Raw genomic sequence first — 23,206 nt, forward strand, 5'->3', positions numbered from 1 at the left:
CTATGCTGTAAAAAAGGTGCCGTCCTTCAGATAAGACATGAAATAGAGGTTATTACAAATCCCAGGCCATTTCTTGAAAAGAGTAGGGTTGTTAACCTGGTGTCCTGAACAATATTTCCCCCTGGCCTTTATCAATCAATTTATTAACCTGGCCTCCTAATAATCCCCATCTCTGAACTGGCTTCATCACTCTGTTCTCCTCCCCACTGAGAGCTGGTGTGTTGGTAATGTACTGGCGCATCATCCAGGTGGGGCTGCACACTGGTGGTGGTGGAGGGGATCCCCATTACCTGTAAAGCGCTATGAGTGGAGTGTCCAGAAAAGAGCTATACAGAATAAGTGTGATGATGATGATTATTAGCCATTCAGTTTATTTGTTTTTTACAGATCCGCTAATCAAAAATACTGCCTTTTGTACTGCAAATTACAAATTGGGTTAACTGTTAATTTAAAACAAAATAGTAAGCAGTTGAAGATCACTGTAGAAATTTGAAAAATACTGCGTGAAAAAAGAAGAATAATGGAAAGTACCTACAGCATTTGCAAAGCAGGGTATAATAATGATTATACAGTACAGGAAATTACCCTGAAGGTTATACTTTATTGCTTTGTGCTAATAATAAATCCTAAATGCACTTTAGTGCCCCCACTATTAGCGATATTGACTGAATTTGTGTCATTCCAAAATATTTAATGAACAAGTGAATGGAAAATCAACTCAAATATAATTACCTAACTGTATTTGGTGCAGTATTTACACAATAGATATTTGATGTTGCAAAATGTCTGGTATTTTTTCAATGCAATGCTGTTTTGCTAGTAGTAGGCACATTGTAAGATTGCTTTTATGATTGAATTCCACATGCAATGTGATCTTCCTGTGTCGCATTCAGTATCCTGTCTGCGGTGCAGGAATGTTCCACACTAGTTTCCTTGTTAAGTTGGGGGTGACTTCTGTGTTCACCGTCTGTGCTGAAAAGAAACACAGGTTCTGAAACCTGGGTCAGGACATGTTCCTGTTCTCACATTTCAGTGCATGAATGTGACTATATTAGCTTTAAAATAACTGCTTAATGTGAAATGGAGATATAATACACATCAGTACAGAGTCAAATATCACCGAAATGAGGAATTACAGTTTTCATATGGTTTTCTACAAAACAGTAAATAAATAGCTAAGAGTGACAAGGTGCATGAATTCCCATTCACTGTGGTTGGGTTTAGCTGCAGACCTAAATACAGTACCATGATATAATTAAGCGTTATTCTGTTTATCACACAGTGATATATGCCTAAGTGTTCATACCGTTTGTACCAGATCATGACATACGTATGACGTTTTCTGGTGAAAAATGAATAAAAATTATATATATATTTACAGAATATAGTCACACTAGTATTTAATTACACCTGGTGGTAAAAACACAGACTTGTAAGTACTTTGTAGTGAAAATAGGAATGCAGTTAGTTGTCAAAAACAATATTTTCTTAAATATTGTTAAGCCTGTCTGAATCCTGAGTGTAATTTAATTGAAATCTGTCAGGGTCAATATTAATCTTTTTGCTGTAACTTTTTCCAAAATAATGTGGATCCAGGATATGTACTGTAGCATTGTTGTATAATATCCCTTACATTTGACCCACAAATAGCTTTCAAAAGCCTTTAAGTAATTATCCTAAGTGATCTAATTGATCTGACAACAAATGTCAGCAGTGAATTGGAACAGATTGTATTCTGACGCTGTACATACAGTTCAAGAAACTGCGTTTATTCATGTTCAGAGCCTCCGACAGTAGGAGCTCTAACCCAAGCAAACCATCAGACTGGATCATTTTTCACCTGACTGTGACAAGAGTGAAACCTAGATGTGACATACAGTACCGTAAGAACGTTGCAAATAACAGGATGGCATTATGCCCATCTAGCTGGTCCTTGAAACAGGCCAGTGTATTGGCTCCAACAACAGGACTGGGTAGCTTGGTCCACACTCTTACAACCTTTCCTCGGTTTTAAAAGAGCTTCCACATACTGTAGTTTCCTCCTTTGGGTTTTGAATGACTGTATCATGCCCCCTGGTAGCCATCCGTATTGAGGACTGAACAGGGTCAGTTCTTTCAGTCCGCAGGTGTGGGTCATCAGGTGATTCGGACTGCACTTCTCTGGATGGATTACAGAGCAGTCATATTTTTTTTAATTGTTCAGAATATTCTAGATGAGGTCTTGCAGGTTCATTAAACAATTTTAAAATAGTAAACCTAGATTTCAATTCTATGCTTTTGACTATACTGTATATCCTTTTTATTGCTTCCCCAAATGTTTTTTCGGCTCAACATTTCCATTTTTCTATTAGTAGTTTATGTTTGTTTTTTTTACCTGCATTGACCTCTACCCTGTACCTGTCCATCTTAACTGTAATTTCCAGGTGTTTATCCAGTGTTGAATGTCATCTGAATCCCTTTGAAGTTTATTTTCTGTGTCTGCAGTGTTTGCTAATCCTCATATCTGCAAACTTTGACTAGCTTATAGATACACCAGAATCTAGATCATTTACATAAATTAGGAAGAGCAGTGATCTTAGCTCAGATCCCAGCGGTACTCCACTATGCATATCACCCCAAACTGATCATTCACCCCTTGTCTGTGCTGCTTGTTTTCTATTTACTCACTGGTAAATCCCAATACACCACATCATATCCTCTTTGTTTGTTCCTTACTGTTGCTCATTTAAACGCGTTGGTTAAGCAAGACCTACCTTTCTAAATCCATGCTAACTACTCCCAAAGATCTCATTTCCAGACAGGTGAATAGATCATAATGTTTCCTTTACTTTTGTGTGTTGCAGATGTCAGAATTAGTGGTGTGTAAGAGACTAGAGTAACTGTTTTCCTGCACTCAGCATCATGCAGACAAAGATTAGCTGTGACTGCTGGCATTCGGTGTGTGACTTTAACCATGTTGTGTGTTGTGTGTTTCTCTGTCTCCAGGAGGAGGAGAAGCTGGAGGAGGATGATGAGCTGATGTTTGAGGAAGATTTCGAACCTGACCTCGAACCTCATGATGAAGAACTCGAGGAAGATGAAGAGGAGGAGGAGGAGCAGGAAGAAAGCACCAAAATGAAAATACTGCGCCGAATCGCGGGTGTGGCATCAAAATTAAAAGAAATAATTGGCAATTTAATAACAACCGCTGGAAAAGTAGTTGTGACCATATTACTTGGTTTAACAGGTTGGTATCTTTAAATATGAAATATTAATTGAATTCATATCAAGATGTTATTGTTTCTAAAATCTATAAACACACCCATATGACATGTGATAGCTTTTTACTTTGATAAAAGTCAGAAGAAAACATAATGACATGTCGAGTAGTGTTACTAATTAAGTTCAGCATGTCTGTTTTTTGTATCTCTTTAGATATGCTGTTTTCTTTTGAAATAGATTATTTTTTATTTTTTACTGTATCATGTCAATGAATTTAATTCTACATAAAGAACTAAATTAGAATATGTGGGGAAAATCCTGACTAAGCTTAATAGATGCAAATCATTTAAGCCTATGTGTGAGCCAGTTAAGATAATTGATTTTTTCTGTTTTGTAGTTATTTCATATTTCTAGATATTCGAGAATATACACATTTAATGTCTTAAATAAAAAAAACAGTTAATATTCACCTGAAGGTGTGAATTCTCTAAGGCAGCAGTTTCAAAGTAGCTTTCGATATAACCACTTGTATTCACATCTCAATACTAAAAAGCCAGATTGATCTGAATTGAATAAAAAATGACTTGAGTTGGGTTGGGTTGAAAACAACCCCCTGGATGTCTCACGATTATGAGCTAAACCAAACAGGGGTTTGCCCTTTTTTTGAGATTTCTGAAAGTATGTGCTGGTGAGCTTAAATGGTCCATGTGGCTTATAAGTACATTTGCCCACATTATTTAATACCTTTATAGTAACTACGAAGAGACAGACTGAGGTTTAGAACAATATTATTAGACATTCGGACAAATCCTGAGGTTTAATAGGATCTGCCTGAGTGGAACTGTGATCTGTTTTCTTCCAGGCATCATGCTGCCATCTCTAACTTCAGCCGTGTACTTCCTTGTGTTTCTGGGACTTTGTACCTGGTGGTCCCTGTGTCGAACGTTCGATCAGCTTGTCTTCAGCTGCCTCTGTGTGTTGATGGCCATATACAGTGCAGGGCACCTGCTTGTGCTTTATTTATACCAGTTTCAGTTCTTTCAGGAGCTTGTCCCACCTCACGACAACTACACGAGGTGAGTGAAGTATGCCGTCTCTCCTGCAAACATTCAGCCGTTAGCTTTTAAGATAAGATCAGATCACTTTATTGGCCCTATACAATTTCTTGCATTAGGAATGTCTTTTCACATAGCCCAGCTTGCTCTCCATGAGACACACAGACAGGGAGAGAAGCTGGGGGTCAGAGCGCAGGGTCAGCCACTTATACGGCACCCCTGGAGCAGTTGGGATTAAGGGCCTTGCTCAGGGGCCCTACGGAGTAGGATCCTCTGCGGGCCGCGGGATTCAAACCGACAACCTTCCAGCCACAGGCGCAGATCCTCAGCCACAGAGCCACTGCTCCGCTCAGCTCTTTATATAAGAACAGAGAAAATGACTAAGAAGCCGTGAGACTATAGACTTTTCCCGTGGATAATCCTTTGAAATAGGAGCTGCTTTTTTATCTTTCATCTTTCAGCTGTTCCTTTGTTGTTTATCAAGTTAATACTGTAACTACATATTTTAAAGGGAAATATCAACCTTATTAGTGGCTACTGTATATTGTAATGGTACTGTATAGTGTGCCATTTGGAACATGTGTGAGATAAATAATTTCATATGACAATGATTATAGTTTAATTTTTTGCTATTCGTCCTAGAATTTTGTGCTCATTTTTTATCTCATACACTATATCGGGTTCAATATTATTAGAAAGTCAAAAACCAGTGGCAAATACATTTTGACAAATCAGCTCATATGTTTTTGGTAGTTCTGTTTCTTTTAATAAATAAATCAATAAATCTTAGACTATTAACATTAGCTTAGCTCTTAAGATAGATCTTCAAAAAGCTTGAGTGCTTAGTATATACTGACAAACCAGTATATAATCTTCAAAAACTCCTATGCCCTAGAGTCCTATGTTTTGTACTTGGCTATTAAAATACTTACTTTCTTGTTTTCTGCTTGTAACTTTCATCAGAATGATGTAACTGTCTATGTGTCAGATAATCTTAAAGTGAAGTTGCTCTTAAATGGACTTTTTGGCCTAAAAGAAAAAGCTGCAAAATTAAAAGATGTAGTATTGTATTAAACATTAACAATACAATATAATAGTTGGAATTTTTTCAGATGGGATTTTGATCATCAACACAACGCATATTTGCAAATGACTCACTAAAAATAAAAATTATATGATGTACTGTATTAAATGGACCTTCCTTTCCTTTTTTTTACCATGCTGTATTTGTGTACAGTACTGTAGGTATTGTATAATTAAACATTTCGGCTGAGGACAAAAAGGAATTAGGCTTAAGATCTGCTAAGCATCACTAACATTACAGTGTCCCTGCAAACCCATGTGAGGGTGTTCCCCCCATGTCCAGGCACTAAGGCACTGAACCCTGACCATCTGTGTGTGTAAACTTGGCAAAATTGACTAATTTGCTTGAGGGGAATCTTCTTAGCTGATGGGATCAAATGAAGAATAAGGTAACCCCAAAGCGGTCCATCCACAATATCAGTCCACTGCTTTGTATAAATGTGAATTAAATATGTATTATATCGCAGCATTTGTATGAGGAGAAATTCATTTTATTGGATTCGTATACACGTGATTCAAAGAAGAGAAATGGTACTTGGTTACTGAAGAGAATAGCTGGTAAAACCAAAGGTTAGGATTTCCAAGAAATCTCCATGGACTCCTGCCAATGACTGGTGTGTCTAAGTTTAGAGGGTACACACTGTAAAACATCTGTGTTGTCTGGTATTCTGAAAACTACACAGAGCAATATGTTTGACATCTGCATAGAGTAGCACATTATGTTGTATTTGATCAGTATAGAACCCCGCTGAGCTGAAAAATGTCTTCACTCTTGAAGTCCATTTCAGACACAATGTGTCGTAGAAATTCTACAGAAAGCAGAAATAATTATACTCTGTATTTTGAAGATTTAGATTTTTTCTTAATTTTTGAAACAACCTACACACTTCAGCAATAATTAAAATCTGCAAAAAGTGGGATCTCATAAAAAACAGGGTAACGAGGGTTGATTAAATAAGATTAAAGAGGGTTAATTATGTTTTGAACAGAATTCAAAGCATCTGTGACCAGGCTGTCAGTTTTCTCTAAAACCACATGAAGTCTAGCTGTACTTTTCTCCTACTGTACATATTAATGCAAGCAAAGGTATACTTTCCATCCGTTTTAGGAGCTGTGCAGGAATTGTCTCTCATGAATACTGTACACATGCTGCTAGATTTAATAAAACTGAAATTATGTCGTCATTTTGATTTAATTAAAATTAAAAGCTTTGAAATACCGTAACTTAAAATTAAATTAAAAGGGGCTGAGTGTAGAAGAACAACAAAATTGGTAAAAATGCAGAAACTGTGGTGTTTACAGAATGGGTTCTGTGTTGTGATAAAGAAGAGCTACGGTATATACTTTACAGAATAGTATTAATGTAAATAGAAGCTGTGGGTGGTGTTTCACTTCTCTGACTGATTTTTAGCCTAAGTAGGAAATGGCTCAGTACTTGGGAAGTCATGCTTAATGTATTGCACAGACATACAGTACTGTAGCCTATGAATGGGAAATGTCGATATCAATTAGTCACTTAGCAGGAGCTTTCGCCTGAAGCACATTTCCAGAGACTGGATGGTGAACGAAGACACTGGCGCTGAGGTCCCACCATGTCCCACAGAACCAGAGGAGAGGCCTGGTCTGAAACCCAGCACCTACAGTAGCTTCAGGGATATATTGATGGGGACGTGTGTTCCGGGGACCCCTGTTTAGAGCAAGCAAAAAAGTTTCTGAGTCTTTTTCCGAGTCTGTTTGTCATTCTGTTTTTATTTTTGCTGGGGTCATCATTGCCTTAACGACATTCAGTGATTCTGCACTCGTTGGATGAATATTTTCTGAGAGTCCAGAAAATAGTCCATTTTCTAAGTCCGTTAACGACTCTGAAAGCTGAAAGAAGCTGGTGGTAAGTCATTGTGTGGCTCCCCGCAGAGACTGTGTAATTAATTGGCCAAACGTTTGCAAAGATGGCCTCACTGTTCTGTTTCTGGTGTTTCTTGCACATAAGGGCTCTCGTTTGCTGTCTCTGTCCAATAATGAGTGCCAGGCTGCAGGCCTGTGCTGTAGTCAGCTGTGCTTCAGCACACAGACCTTCCTGGCACTAACTACACAGCCAAAGCCTAGTAGATGGCTCAAGTGTCATTGTTACTATTTACACAGACCTGAGGAGAGCGGCACCATGCTCTATGCAAACGCTTTGCGACATATTTTATTAGCAAAGTTCTAGATCATTTTACCACAATGCCGTCTTTTAGCAGTAGTCCTCAAGGAGTTTCATTTTATACCTGAACCGGGGGGGGGGTGGTGAGTGTGCTGTGAGTGAAAGTGGTATGAGCAGCTTCACAGACCCAGGTGGTTCTCATTAATGTTAATAATCTTTGGCTTGCACAGAACTTGCACAGCTGTGTCAGGAAACTGTTCATACTGCGGACGAAAAATGTGTCTACAAAACTCGGTGCACACTTACAATATAGAGTGTACCAGATTGAAGTGCCATGAAGTAGAAGCAAGGTAGACACAATTGATCTTAATGGAGAAACCAGTTGCAAAGTCTCCTATGCACTGAAGCACTCTCATTGTCAAAACATAGACTATGGTATTGTCGTTGTCTGGGCGATATTTCAACAGTGGTAGTCGCAGAGTTATATTGAAAAGCAAGGAGTCAAGTGCAGGACCTTATCATAATTGTTTTAACTTTTTGTGATTTCATAAATTAAAATACATGACAAAAGGCTAAACGCCGATGAATAACAACACATGGTGTTCAGAAGCCACCGTGCTAGTTCATCGGTTCAGAAGGCAGAGATTTTTGAGTCGTATTTCCTAGGCTTTGTAGTTTAAATTTATTTTATTTCGTGATCGATTCTTACTTCACTGTCATATCCCTGGCGTTTTACAGGTTGGTCAAATCTTTAAGGAATAAACTCTCACAGTATATTATTCGAGATTGATTCTTGCATGGAAATGCAAAAACCAGAGGCACTCTCTTCCCAAAGGGTTTCGTCCGAACAAGCAGAACACTAACATAGTATGGGACTGGCCACCGAGTCATATTGTGGAAGCCAGTCCTCTGGTTTTATTCAAAAACCAGCTGGATGAGATGCCTGGAACAATTAAGCTAGATGGACCAACTTGCCTCCTCCTCCATTTTTATGTTCTTATTTCCAACATTTTGTCTACTTCAGCCCCGGGACATTGTAATGTTACACATCTCGGAAAAGTCCCCTGACCTGACTTGGCCATTGCCTTTCAGGAATTTGAAAACTCGGAAGTGCACCAACTTCATCTTTCCTGTTCTCACAATGGGTAAGAAGAGAAATGGCTTCTCTCCTGCCTCTGTTTAGGGAAATGAGACCTTTAATCAGATGGTATTTATTGTAAATTAACTTTACAACATTATGGACTCAAAACAAAGTCCAAAATTCATATGCACTCTCCTAGGGCCAGTTGTACTTGTGGAATCTGATCCTCTTTCTTGATCCCTTTTGTAGGCCCACTGCCTGACTGTAATCAAGGTGGTTTTTAAATAAAAGGCTTAAATTATTTAAGTCATTATCAATTACAGTACAGTATTTACGGATGAACATCCAGAGCTTTATCTGTCTATCAGACCATCACAACAAGCCTAAAGTCTGCAGTCTGTAATGCTGGCTTGCTTACTTAGCTTTCAAGAGACGGAACACAATAACCCTGGAAAATGTGCTGTCCTTGACTTTTCAAGATCCCATTGATTTTAAAAGACTTTCTAATTTAGGTACCTTCACAAGGCTGCTCAGCCCACATGATGCTATTATGTCTATTTATACTCATACTGCAGTTACTTTCCTCTTTTACGCTATCAAGAATTGAATGGCATCCAAACCAGCAGAAAATATCGACATTCTCCATTAACCTTTGATTCTCTATGGAAAAAACAATAGGACCTCTCTATATAATATATATTTAACATGCTTTTACAATAATCAACCAAGGCATTTCCTTTATTTCTTGTAAAGAAGAGGAGCCAGTTTCCTAAAAATCTGTCATCATTTATGAATTTTCCTCCTAGACAGATGATGAGTGTTTTTTTTTAAAACACGTTGCAAACACAGCACATTGCAGTATTTGCTTGATTTATTTAAGGCTGAAGATTAAGAGCTATCATACACAATTTGAGAGTCCACAGTGTGGACTTCAGTGTGGTTTACCTTTTTACAATAAGTGGTGGAAGCTTTTGCCAACTGCTATGAAGAGGCTTGACTCCCATCTGCAGCTTTTTAAAATTCTTACTGTACATTCCAATATCTTTAATGAAAACTAGTTTTACAAAAAAGACTAGATAAGCAAAGATGCTAATAAAATTAATAAGTGGCTGAAAGTGCCCTTTTGGACAATATTCCTGAATTCTGAAGTCTCCTTCCTCTTACTGTGCTGTACATTTTCATTCTCTCTTCATACATTTTGCTCCAAAATATTGCATATCATGCCCATGTGTATGCTTATATACCTATTTTATAGAGATAGTGTTGAGAGTTTTTGAAAAAAAAATGATGCTCTTCTTATTTACAGTAAGATTTTAGTTTCATGTGAAAATGATTTTACGTGCCTTATCACAGCTGTTAGTGGTTTCTCTTGTGCTAAAGATTATGAAAGACATCACCATGGGTTAATATAATGAGAACAGTTGGATGGATTTGGTTTCCTTTCCTTGGTCATAGTTCTTTTGCTGAGCTGTCAGGTGCCAGCTCTTTAGTGAATGCTCTTGTTTGCTCACCCTGACAGCGTAACGCTTTCGTGACAGAGTTCTCTCACTTCTTTCAGCGGCCCAAAACTGCTGGTCTTCCATCTGTTTCTCAAACATTGTCATTTGTGTGCTGTGGAAATCTCATCACAAGGGACAGCTAAATTTGGATTAGATATACTTTTCTTTTTGGGGTCACACATGCTTTTTCCTAAGGATATGTGAGGCGCTCCAGGGTTTGAAATAAAAACTGTCAATCGTTTTTTTTCTTGCAAGTAAACAATAGCCTTGTTTTTCTAGAAGCCACCTGACAGGCCTGTGCTGTTTGCCAAACACCTGGCCCTCATGTTAGGTGCTGCTGAGTGATTGTGTCGAAGTGGCAACATTTTTATTGCACTTCCTACCTATGATTACAATGATATAGCTCCTACTGTACATGTTGCGCCGACCTGTGAGCTCACAGATGCCCAGGTGCAGGAAGAACATAGCCGACAAACAGTCATTTCAGATACTATAACTTTTCTCCCTTGAGGTGAAGTGTAATAAAAGCAAGATGAACTCTTAATGTGAAATAATAGGATACTATAGTGTGAGGGTACTGAAGACTCCAACACATGGCGTGTTGAGCAGTCCTTATTGTAAATATTGTAAATCCTTAACTATTTACAATAAGGACTCAGCCCAGAAATGGAGAAATGTAACTGCTGGTTTGAATTATTTAATTATTATCTTAATTATTTAAGGGAAATGCTTCTGTTTTCGCTGCTGTAAGGATCCCCAGAGAAACGTCTGCTTCCCCCGGTGACGGGAATGCCATCTCCCGTCAGGATCGTCCAGTTATGGGTTCGGCACTTCCTGGCAAATGTCCGATGGGGAATGGCTGCCGCTGCAAGACAGTTATTAGATTAATATCACATTATTGTTATGTGCTAGAGGACCTTCATTTATTAATAAAATCAACTACAGTGGGTGAATCCAGGTGCTAGTAAGACGATGTAAACAATCAAGCAATTGCGGTTGATAATTGAAAATGAAACGATGTTCACTGCTTTCAGGAAGATGTGAAGATTCGTGTTGTCGTCTCATAATCAAGTAGAAAACAGGACCCTCTTTGTGAGTTTTCGAAAGCTAACAGTAATTGTGTTATTGGACAGACGTTTGAGTAGACGTCAAGTTCTAATCTTGTACTTCTGCTTCCCTGACCATAAAATCTCCCTGGCTGCAGACGTGCCGTGGGCAAATGTGCTCGCATTCTGCATTGTGAGGACCTTACTTCCATCACACTCAGCCAAGACTGGAATCGTTTCTTTCCAACCTTAACCTCCCACCAAAAACAAGGAGCTCTGCTTCCACCATCTGTCAGCGTTTTACTGTCGGGTCTCCTGATGTCAACAAGCCTTCTAGGATATCAGAACAACTGCAGAAGTTGTGTTCTTCCACTACCCTTTTTCTCTTCCTAATCTTGCCCGATCCTGTTCTCCTTCCTTTCCCCCTTCTCTCCTTGTTTCTTGCGGAGCGTCCAACCCACCGAATTTATAGCCCCAGCCTATATGAAGTTGTTTCGTCTCTCCCCGCTCCTTCTTTTTGCTGTTTCGACAGGAGCTGACTCCCACTCTGGCCTGCAGATGCACGGCCACCTTGTTCACAGCTCACACTGTCCCTTCTGCTTGTGATTATACTTCTATAGTGTCCATTGATCACCTCCCTTGGGGTGGTGTCCAACTGGTGCAGTCCAGCCCTCAGCTCTTCCCCCTCCATTTCTGCATGTTCCTTTTACTTGTGGGGGTTTCGCTCAGATATGTTCTCATCCATTCTGTCTGGCAAACTTCAGCAAGTGATAACTTTCCTGCTTCCGTGTCAGGCACTACTCCTCTGGCTCACCGCAGCATTTTACTCTGGCTACCACAGAGTTTGAATCTCCAGCAAGCCAGTTCTGTTCGCCTGCTAATTGCTAAGTAGTAGCTCGGTTCCTGCTTTTGCATCAAGCTGCTCTTCCAGGTCACCAGGACATTTTCTGCTGCCTATCACAAATTTCCAATCCCAAGATAGCCAGTCCTGTTATTGCTTGGCTACTTGAGAATAGCTTGCCTGTGTATATCACTGTTTAAGAGGGCAATATATTGCTTCTCGATGTTAGACAGAACTAGAAAAGGCAAAACTGTGCAGGAGGGGTTGTATCCAGGCTGCCTGGCTCACCAGTGGCAGCTGTAAATATGCTTCTGTACCATTCTTTACCTAATGTACAGTATTACTGAACAGAATTAATGATGAGAAGTGATGATGTTCTGTGTGGTCTTCATTCATGCCAAACATACTGTATAAATGAAATCAATAAAAAGACATTATTCATGTCAAACTAAAAATACTTTTCTTTTCATAGGAGATACTGATTATTTTTGTTATTTCAGATATGTTGCACATATAGATATATACATACAGATATATTACAAATCAATAATTATGTCTCTTGTCTCTTGATTACACACGGAGGAGAACAAGGGAATGTAAGCAGACTGATCCCACTCAAATAGCTGAGCTCTGCCACTTGGGGAATGTTGGTCACAGTCAACCTGTGTCATGACTCAGGCTCAAACATGGGATAACAGAGCTCATTCTGTGCTCGGGCCAGCACCTTTACTGTTTGAGTCACTTTCCTTTTAATCTCCACGTGGTAAATAAGTACCCATAGCCTTATGACCAAAGATTGAGGGAATGACAAATAAATTTAATTTACACTCGTGGGGTTTTAAATGAGTTGACTTTAGATTAAATTAAACCTTGCTGTATTCTGTATTATACAGGCAGAGAGAAAAGAGAGAAGACTAGGTGCTACAGTATATGACTGAAGCCGCAGAGAGTCCAGTGTCCATGAAGTCCAGAGAGTTCGCTGTAACTCCTGTTTTCCGAGCACGGTGCCCTGTGTTTTACTGCTGAAGTTGTGAAACATGCCTGCGGCTCATTGCAAAACCAGCAAAACAAGCTTTTACAGTCTCTGATTTTGTTGCCATTGCTCATGAGACTAAATGACTAATCTTGAGTCTAGACAGTTTACTGGCAACAGACAACTTCACCAGATTATGAATGTCTTGCACCTTGTTCGGCAAGGTTTTTTATATCTTAAGTTTTTCTCCAGTCTTAGTGTTAGTAGTCTTTTCTCTCTTTGTTGTAAGTCATTTGATAAAATTCTCTTCTGCATTCATTAGAAGATTAGAATGGTGCATAAGCTACTCCATTCATTTAAGGGAACATCTCTTAAGTAGTAAAATGGTTTTGGTCCACAGGGTTTTCTTGAGGTAATGTGGTTTGTGAAGATATCGATTTCATTTTTTTTATAGTAATAAAGAAGCAGTGCAACTGTGAGTCAAGCAATGGCCCATCCTAACCAAAAAGACAAAGATATCATAAATGTTTCATTTTTTTCAATAGTGAAGTGTGTTGCCTGTGGAATCTAAGCGATAACACAGACTGTTGACTTTTATCATTTGTTCCTCTCTGTTGCATACCTTTAGAAAATTATGACTATTTAATTACCATATGCCAGTATATATAGTACGTGGGACCTACAGTACGTGACACTGCTTGATAAGCAATTAGATTATGAACAGCAAAGGGGGCACCTAAAGACAGTGTTTCTTTAAATGGCTTTAACTCAATGACATGAAGTGCATACCTCTGCACACTTAAAGGACAGTCGTTTGTGACTGTAAATCACCTGATGCATTCCTTGCTGTTAATGCTTAGTAATTTGTATATGTACAGTAATTAGTTGAAGAAAGCCTAATCCATTTAATCCATATGCAAAGCCAACTGTATTACTTGAAAGACTACTGAACTTTAAAATATCTCCCCAGTTCCCAGAGTAATATCACCTACAGTATGTTGAATCAATACTTTAAGGCATCTGAATTGTACTTTTCATCTTGCGAATGCGAGAAGATCTCACTATTGCCAGCTGTGCAGATACCAATCTTTTTGCTGAGGAGTGTCTTTATAATTTAGGTAATTTAACTTTGCTCCCTTTCTGATACAACTCACCAGCAGAACAATTGCTTTACCTAATGAAGGTGATTAGCCAAATTGCTGGATTTCGTGACTCACCGGTCCTTTTCTACATTGTCTCATTTGGCCCTGGCTCACATTGTCCCAGGAGTATGAGCAACCTCAATCATGAGCATCTAATTCTCTCTTCTCTCAAAACTCAGATTCGCTGCTTGTGGATCCCCAAGTTAAACAGGTTTCTTGGTCTCATGTTTTTTTTTTCATTCTGCATTCCATAGACAATACATGTGATTTTAAAGGAGCAAACATTAATATCTAGGGGACAATTATTAATGAGCTGCAGGGTAGTTGCTGTGTTTATTTCAAGTGATTTGATTTTTCAGCGATGGGTTTAAACAACGTCTTAGCTGAAATGCAGGAGATGTTTGATTCGACTCAATCAGTGCCACACTAAGTACAAGACTGACTGGGAAGAATAAGAAAGTCAATTGAGTATGAAGGGGTGAACAGTGGGACCGAGTAGAGAGACTTAAACTGTGACTCGTCAAGATCTTTCAGTTTTTGGGTCAAATTCTAATAAGGGCAAAACAAGATGACAAAAAAAAAGGTTTAAAGTAAAAGGTGTAGTATGCTTAATACTTTGTCTTTAACTCACCTGGCTGAAGAAATGACAGAGCTGTCACATTTCTCTTCACCTATGAGGTATGATGTAGGGAGAACTGCTCATCAGTGACAGTTGGCTGGAGAGAGAGGAACTAGTAAAAATACACAGCCAGTGAGCTTTTATGCACAGGGAATTGAAAGTCCACAATTACACTGTGTCCTCCATCTGAACTTCTGTTCAAGAACACATTAAGCTTATATTACACAGTTCATTTTGGTACCTACAGGCAAATCAAGGATGTCATTTTAAAAATGTGTTACAGGAACCAATTGCTCTGTAATTCTCATACGGAAATCCTTTGAAGTCCGAATGTCCAGTGTCCATATACAGATTGATTTAGGAAATTAATAAAGGAGACATTTGCTCCTTTCATGTTAAAATTGGCAGTTTGAAAATACAAGAACTGATAGCACTGAGACCACAGAAAGAAGGATCTGAAAACCTCCACTAAAAACTAATTTGAAACTGTTACCAGAACAAGAATGAGTATTGGAGTTCGTTTTTTTCTTATCTAATGTGTCTATAACAGCATGTTCATACCCTGCAGTATTTCACACAAGGCTCCTTTGTGCTTTGAACTACTCCTGCACAGTTAACAGTCGACTTTTCTGTTTCATTCATTGAGAAACATACCACTGTCCCAAATAAACAAGGTGTTGGATAGCAAACAAAAGACTCAGGCATGCCTTCGCAAATCCATATTTCAGAAGTTGGAAGATCGAGGAAGATAAGATCATTTTCTGGGTTATTTCAAGAAACAACCCAGTAAGCAGGGTGGTCAAAATGATTGCTTCTTGTTTTAACCTTTCTTAATGTCTGTTCCTGTTTTCTAAGACATCCAAACCATCTGCAGGAATCTGCAATACTCCTGACTAATATTGTTTCCGTACTTGGCCACCGTTAACTATCGACAGTGGGGTACTTTCAGATTAAGTAGTCCTGAATACAGTATGCTTCAGTGCAATATTTGTTCATTCTAGTGTGGAATTTAGAATCACAGCCATTCCGGCAATTAAACAGCTGTGCTGAGTAATTGCCTTTTCTACATGCGCATATGTTTAAAAAATACAACTACAGAACATAAAGCCATGGACAGACTTCCAGGCAAAAAGAATGTACTTCTGAGTAAAACAATGTTTGTGCTGGCAGCACTTTTTGAGCATATGCTATGTTCAAGTCTAATGTAATGGCGGTCTCTTGGGTTTGTTTCAAAACTATTTGTCCTGTAATTCCTTCTGATTGACCGTTCAAGCAGACTGCTGTACTGTTTGTTGTTAAGCCTGGATTATTTGTACAGTTTTATTTTTAATGCGCAAGGGGCCGATGGGAATTGTATGCCATTTTATTTTACCTCGTTGTTGCAGCTTAGGGGAATTAGGGCAAGACTAATTAGGGCTTAGTGTGAAATGACAACTAACAAATAATTTTGCTAGACTGGAAGGGAAGCCTGTCAACTTTACACAACGAAATCCTAAAACACATAAAAAATGTAAGCCTATTCAATACATACACTTGTGGTGGCCGTTATACTCTATGTACTGTCCATAAGAAAATTAGCAAACATCTGTGACAAGTTTAGAACGCATTTAAAATGCTTTTCTGTCCTGCAGAAAGTAATTTAAATTGAAGTGAGTGAACAGACTGAAACCCCTATTTTTAATAGCACACAGTTATTTGTGTTTAAGGTTTGTATTGTGACAAGTTTCTATAGCAATGTTCCTTGAATATAATTTTGGTTATGGGATGGAAAGAGTTAAGGAATATCCTCAATACACTATTCAAGCTCTCAATTGTGTGTATTGACTAATCCTATTCTATTTTCACAATTATACTGTACCATTTCATACTCCTAAAACTACTAAACCATGTAATCTGTAAAATGGTTTTGTGGCTTAATGTCCTACTGTTTTAAATTTAAACATATTAAGACAAATTAAGCGTTTGTTTTCATCTTAGGTATAGTACACATTAAGCATGCTGCTATTTGTACATTTTCTGTAATTATTACTGTATTGTAATGAGAAACTATTTCGGAAGTGTTTATAAATTACCAAGGTATGAAGTTTCTGGGAATTTGGAAGTGTATCTCACATTAAGCATGTTACTGACACGGCTTTATGTTTTATATTAAGAAAAAATCGATCACAAAATAAGGCTTGGCATTTGCAACATTTCTAAAGGAGTAATTTGTAGGTAAGAGCATTAAGCACTGTTACCAATTTTCCACATTAAGCATTATGGATTCGTTCCTGTCGTACCAAAAACTCTTGTGGTTACTCCACACATCAACTAGAGCCAAGTGCGTGTACTATCCTTTTGGTAGAAAGAATTTGAGGGTATTTTTCCATTAATACCACTTTTAAAATACAGTAGCTGTAACGTATAACTAGCAGAATAATGGCATAATATAAGTCTGTTTCAGAAAGATTACCCAACAGTAGTGCAGCAACTGTAAAATGTATCATTTTCTGTGCAGCAAATCAAAATAAAACTAAAGATGTTAAGATATATTTGGTGCATGTGAATTCAAATTCTGTGTCTCTCTAAACAAGATCAAACACACTTAGCTATAATACAGTTTCATTTATGTAATGCAGACCTCTTCAAAATGTAGGATTATTAAGAAACAGGCAAACTGCATACCTAACATTTTGTTAGAGTTTCTAATAACCTTTTACAGTTCCATGTTGATGTCCATGTTCAGATTTCCTGAATATCCCTTGGCTAGTACTACAGTATGTTCTGTGTTAAGCCAAGATCGAAACACAACCAGTTTGCTTATGTGTTGGTATGAAAACATTACTGAGTGTGGATTGATGGAGAAGAAATGGGTAACAGAGGCAGAGATCAGTAGCAGCATTTTAAGGTTTTCATTCTGTGTGTTTTTTTAGTGTTGTTTTGTACTGTATTATTATATACCAAATTGTGCTTAGTCTTGCTTTAGATTCCTGGTGCGCTACCTCACAAAAGCAACATACAATTTTGGATTAGTTATTATTGGTTGATCAAGAGCTAATAACTAATCGAAAAGCCAGCAGCAACTCACAACTGGCAACCCACTGAAGCTAAGCAGGTGTGAGCCTGGTCAGTACCTGGATGGTAGACCTCCTGGGAAAGCTGAGGCTGCTGCTGGAAGAGGCGTTAGTGCGGCCAGCAGGGGGCGCTCACCCTGTGGTTTGTGTGGGTCCTAAGGCCCCAGTATAGTGACGGGGACACTATACTGTAAACAGGTGCAGTCCTTCAGATGAGATGTGGTCATTAAAAATCCCATGGCATTTCTTGAAAAGAGTAGAGGTGTAACCCCAGTGTTCTGGCCAAATATCCCATTGGTCCTTACCCATCATGGCCTCCGAATAATCCCCATATCTGAACGCATTATGGCTACCGTAGCAGCCAGGTGGGGAGAGGAGTCCCTATTACCTGTAAAGCGCTTTGAGTGGAGTGTCCAGAAAAGCGCTATATAAGTGTAAGCAATTATTATTATTACTGGTATTCAGTCTGGGGATGAGATGGTCTTATGAGACCATCTGTGTCTTTCCATTTACATGAGCATTAAGCCAAGTTACAAAGAAGTACATAAATAATAAGTAAGTGGGAGATTGAATGAGTGAATTAATAAACCATTACTTTATTTAATGTATATTCATATACATATACTCAGCTACAGCAAACATTATTTTTATTGACAATAATTACTGAGATGTGTGTAGTGTGAGTATTTTTTGTTTGTAGTTAAATTAATTGTGAGAGCACAACATTTAGACACGACTGAGTAACTTAACTAAAAGCCTTATTGGCTGTCCTTTAGCTAGACATCTAAATTTCACTTTTGACATCTTCTGTCTTCACAGAGGAACATGACAAAAAGGAAAAAGCCCCCCTGTGTAATGGGCTTGCTCAAATGACTGCTCGAGAGACAATACTCAAATATTTACATTTTTGCATCCTTTTAGAAATAAACAGATAGTTAAATAAGTGTGTTATTTATTAATGTTATCTATGGATTCAACATGATTTTATTTTACCTCTAGACTGGATGTTTTTTTTCCTTGTATCTCCAACAACTTGTTTAATGTGACCTATTACTGTCATCGCCGTTATAGCTTGCAGACCCACTGGGACGGTGCCTTGCAGTCTGGAGATTCGCTCTGTTTGTGTCAGAAAGGGCTGCAGAGTGATGTGGTTGTGCTCTCTGTGGTCTTTGGCAGAACGGTTTGGTCTCGGGCCAGCATTGTTTCAGCAGTATAAGATACAGGAAAGCAGGGTACGGACACAGCAGGCAGACAGCTCCGCATTTCACAAGCTACCCAGAAATCATGGCTAGAAGCTCGGAGTCACGTCTGCTCCGCTTTCCCCAGCACACCAGCCCAGATGTTAATTACTAGAATTACTGATCTGTTTCTCACTTGGGCCCTGGGCGTTTAACAGCCTGTGTCAGTGGGCTCAGGGCACCGAATGAGGTACAGAAGTGATGTCACCCTCCTGTGAAATTCAAACAGTATAAAACTCTGTCTGACACCTGAAGAAGGCTCCACAGCCATAAAGGTTGTGTTTCTTTTCTTCCCTTTTCAGCAGGGTACAAACCTTCACTTGTTCCTTTGCAGCCTACGCATGCTGATGCAGCTGCCTACTTGAACTATTGAAACCGTCTGTCTTTTCACATGGCCGAGTTATCCACTGTCTAGGGACCAGGACTGAGTCCCAGCAGGGGCAGGGGGAGCTCCTCATGCAGAATTGCACTTGCTCTCGTGCTGAAGAAGGGGCGCTGACTGCATTTAAACTGACAACATGTAGACCCAACCTGTGGGCCGAGCGCCGTGTTTTACAAAAAGAGGACCGCGTCTTCCTTTCATGTTCATAACACTTTGTTTTGTTTTTGTTTTGTTTTGTTCACAGTTGGTTTGGCATATCCTCTGTAATTCAGACCAACTGTTCATATACATGGATGATTATAGCTAACCACGAACTGGAGTGGTACCACTATGTCAGCCCCATCATGATTCTGGTGTTGTACTACACTCTGGCGACCCTCATCCGCCTCTGGCTTCAAGAGCCCACCGATGAAGTAAGTCGTCTGCTGCGTAGGCTGTTTAAGACCCCTGCTTTCATCATCATGTCATGATCTTTATTTATAACGTTATAAAAAAGTGAGTATGAGTCTCATTTCATTCCGGTAAAATAACAGGTTCCAGTTCCTAACTTTATGGGATAATCGATTATCCCCTATAAACCAGTTGGCAATTACACGCTACACATGATTGATTGCAGCAGGTTGTTTTTCTCCTGCTTTTAAAACAAAGCAGCATTAAAAATAGGATTATTGTATAAATCTGCAAGCAGGAAGAAATGAAATGAGCTGACATTTCGTGTTTCAGTACCGTTTCATTGATCCATTCAGAAACATAACTCCCTCTCCAAAGAAAGAGGTATCTAATTCAAGTTGGAAAAGCCCCTGTCACACCCCACTAAACCAGCCCTCTCGCCCTCTCATGGACTCATAGGAAAAGGAATGATTTATTTTTCAATTATTGTTCACTGTTCAATATTTTAATGCTACAAAACTAATAACATATCAATATTTGAGTTAACACGAATCACTCTCATGTGTAGGGAATTAACATATCAACTTTGGATATCTTTATTGATGTAATTTATGCTATTACAAATAGAACTGTCTAAGGAAATTGATACTGATGTATGAATTGTTTTCATAAAACAATGTTAAAATTGCAGTTTTCCTTTTCATCGGCAACAAAATTAACCCCCTCTACCCCTCTGCTTTGCGATACATATATAATACAAATAGAAAAAATATAGCTTCAAGGTGCTTCATCATTGGTGAAGACAGATTACAGCAGATTTGTCAAAACATTTCCTATACAGGCCAGATTTAATTTAAATTTACAGTACATCAAGTGGGCTATACGTACACATACCAAAAAATTATCCAAATCTTATACGCAACCATTACATACTGTAGTATTATTCACAGTATTTGTAGTGCTTTGAGTTTTTGGTAGATATTATACAATGGGATACCTTCCTTAGAAACAGATATTGTGTCTTCTGTGAAAAATTTAGTAAAACTGAGTTAGTGATGCGTATTAGTATTATTAACCATAATTATTTAGAACTATAACAGTTGCAATTATTGTATCTTAGGTTGGTCTCTGGTCTGTTGAAAGGAACATTATGTTATCTCGTTCAGTAACTAATAAAAAATAATTACTATATTCACTCACCCCTCATTATACAGTACAAACGTTCAGTTTATATAACTTTGCTACAACAATACTGGTCCAGAAAAGACAAAACATGCAAACATACAGTAATAAAGTAAGGAACTTATTAAATCCAAGTAATGCATTCATAGAGTTGTTGACGTGAAAAGTCTGATGCAAATCAAGGCAAGCAATATACTTTGCAACATACAGACATACTGTAGCTTTCAATAAAAGGGGTTTGATGGTCTAAGAAATCGTTATCTACTGCGTGTTTGCTTTGTTCCAATTGAAAATCCATATATCCTGCTGTTAATAGGTCTAGAGGCCTAACAACTACTCGAATGATTTATTGCTTATTAAAGACAGCAGGGTCTGGTTCACCGAGATAACCATGATTATACCCAAACACCTAGCATTGTTTACGTGAACTGACATACCAGCAAGATTAGTGCTGATGAAGGTCTGTGAATCCACTAGCATGTTCACTAACAGGGTCTGGCCTGGTTTTCTTTCTTAAGGAGTTCAAAGGACACTTAACGAAGCTTAACGAAGAATTTTTTCGAGTAGTCTTGTGTAAGTGTAAATCACTGTTGAAAAGGAGAGGCAAGATCGTGCCGGAGATATCCTCCCACCCCCCCTCCCAAGTGTTTTTGTCCGTGTGTTTCTCCTAGATGTACTATGACGATGATGAAGAAGAAAAGAATGAGACTGAGGAGGACGAAAAGGAGATCATGTGCAATGAGATGGCCAGTACAGCGGAGAAGAAGCGACAGATATGGCGAAATGCGCACTGTAACACGGAGGAGAGAAATGTAGGGAGCGAGTGCTCTTTTCCCCAAATCAGCATGTGTGCTTATTGAAACATTACTAAAACCGAGAGCTTGACATCTCTGGCCGACACATAGGAATTTACAAAAGTGGTATCAATAAATCATTAATGGGGTTTCTTAACAGGCATTTATCATCTTTATAATTATGTGGCACCTTTCACGACACATTATATCAATTCACTCTACAAAACGAGGAAAGGACAAAAGGTGACATGTATGCCAAAAAGAGAACAAAAGAAACACAGCATTTCGGCTGTGGAGCCTTCTTCAGATGCGAAGAAGCCGAAACGTTGCGTTTCTTGTCTTCTCTTTTCAGCATGGAGTAAACCTTTGCCTGCTCCTTTGCACGTGCTGACGCAGCTGCCTGCTTACAGTATGACATGAATATGAAGAACAATAAATTAAATGAAATGAAAAGCTTACGTGGAAGTTTTAAGAAAGGATTTGAAAGTGCTGGACTGACTTGCGAGATCTACAGTAATGCTGTCTGTGTTGGGAGATCATTCCTCAGCCTTGGATCAACAGAACTGAACACTCCCCCAGGATCAGAAGTCTCGTTCTGGGAAATGGAAAACAGCCAGAGAGCTTAGAACAGAAATGATGTGTAGGGGTGTAAGGACACGTTCACGAAGGAGTCAGACCCTTCCGTATCACCCCGTCTGGTTAGATTAACAAGAGTGACATCATCTAAGTGGTGTAACAAGGTGGATAGTGTTTGATTAAATAACTCCAGTCCTACTGTGGACTCCAACCTCTGTTGATCTAAACTGGCAAAGTAAGCAGACAGATCCACAGCACTAAAAGACAGCAGTGTGACTACATTATTTAAATGTAAATTAGGAAATTAAGAGAGCTTCGTGAAAGATCAACATTTCTATTGACTTTCTGGTTATTGAGTGGCATTCACCAACATATTTATAATTTGAAAGTTGTCCCTAAATTTAATGACATTAATCCATGAGTTCAGCATGAGGTCTTGATCAGTCTACAAGTTTATTTGCTTAAAGGTTTAATGCCTGTTTCTTCTAAGAGCAGCATTAAACACCATTTTAAAACCATTTTCTGTCTCACAGTTTCAGATGTTAAATTGTGAGTTCAGAGCCCTCAACAAACAAATAATTATTGATATATTTACAGTCACAGGCAAAAAAAAATGAAAATGCACAGAGAAACTTATATTGAGTTTCAGCTTATATAGAGTTTGTTATAAGATGAAATGTTATCTAAGATACATTAAAAGGAAAAGAGGATAAGAAGGAATTCCATACTTAAACACATTTGGGCAGTGACATATTTCAAGACTAATTGATTTAGCTAATTATTGATGGTTGTCATGATTGAAAACCAGCTCTTGAGGATTATTGTAGAAATATGTAACTATCAAGAAAATGGGATTTTGTTAATACTGACAATCAGAAGAGCAGAACCTCTGTAACTAATGACAGATGTGG

General features: G+C 38.5%; 1 protein-coding gene across 4 annotated transcripts in view; it reads left to right on the plus strand.

Moving 5' to 3' along the window:
• piezo2b (piezo-type mechanosensitive ion channel component 2b) overlaps window positions 1–23,206 on the plus strand; it is a 199,198-nt gene that overhangs the window by 120,912 nt on the left and 55,080 nt on the right. For all 4 annotated transcript variants that reach the window (XM_088642072.1, XM_088642069.1, XM_088642071.1 and 1 more), the window contains exons 6-9: window positions 2,986–3,226; window positions 4,064–4,277; window positions 19,598–19,766; window positions 21,597–21,737. In XM_088642072.1, the coding sequence (XP_088498198.1) occupies window positions 2,986–3,226; window positions 4,064–4,277; window positions 19,598–19,766; window positions 21,597–21,737 (765 nt within the window). The remainder of the gene's footprint in view (window positions 1–2,985; window positions 3,227–4,063; window positions 4,278–19,597; window positions 19,767–21,596; window positions 21,738–23,206) is intronic.

The sequence above is a fragment of the Lepisosteus platostomus genome, chromosome 8 (genome assembly GCF_059453375.1).
Source record: "Lepisosteus platostomus isolate fLepPlt1 chromosome 8, fLepPlt1.hap1, whole genome shotgun sequence".
Taxonomy (NCBI): domain Eukaryota; kingdom Metazoa; phylum Chordata; class Actinopteri; order Semionotiformes; family Lepisosteidae; genus Lepisosteus; species Lepisosteus platostomus.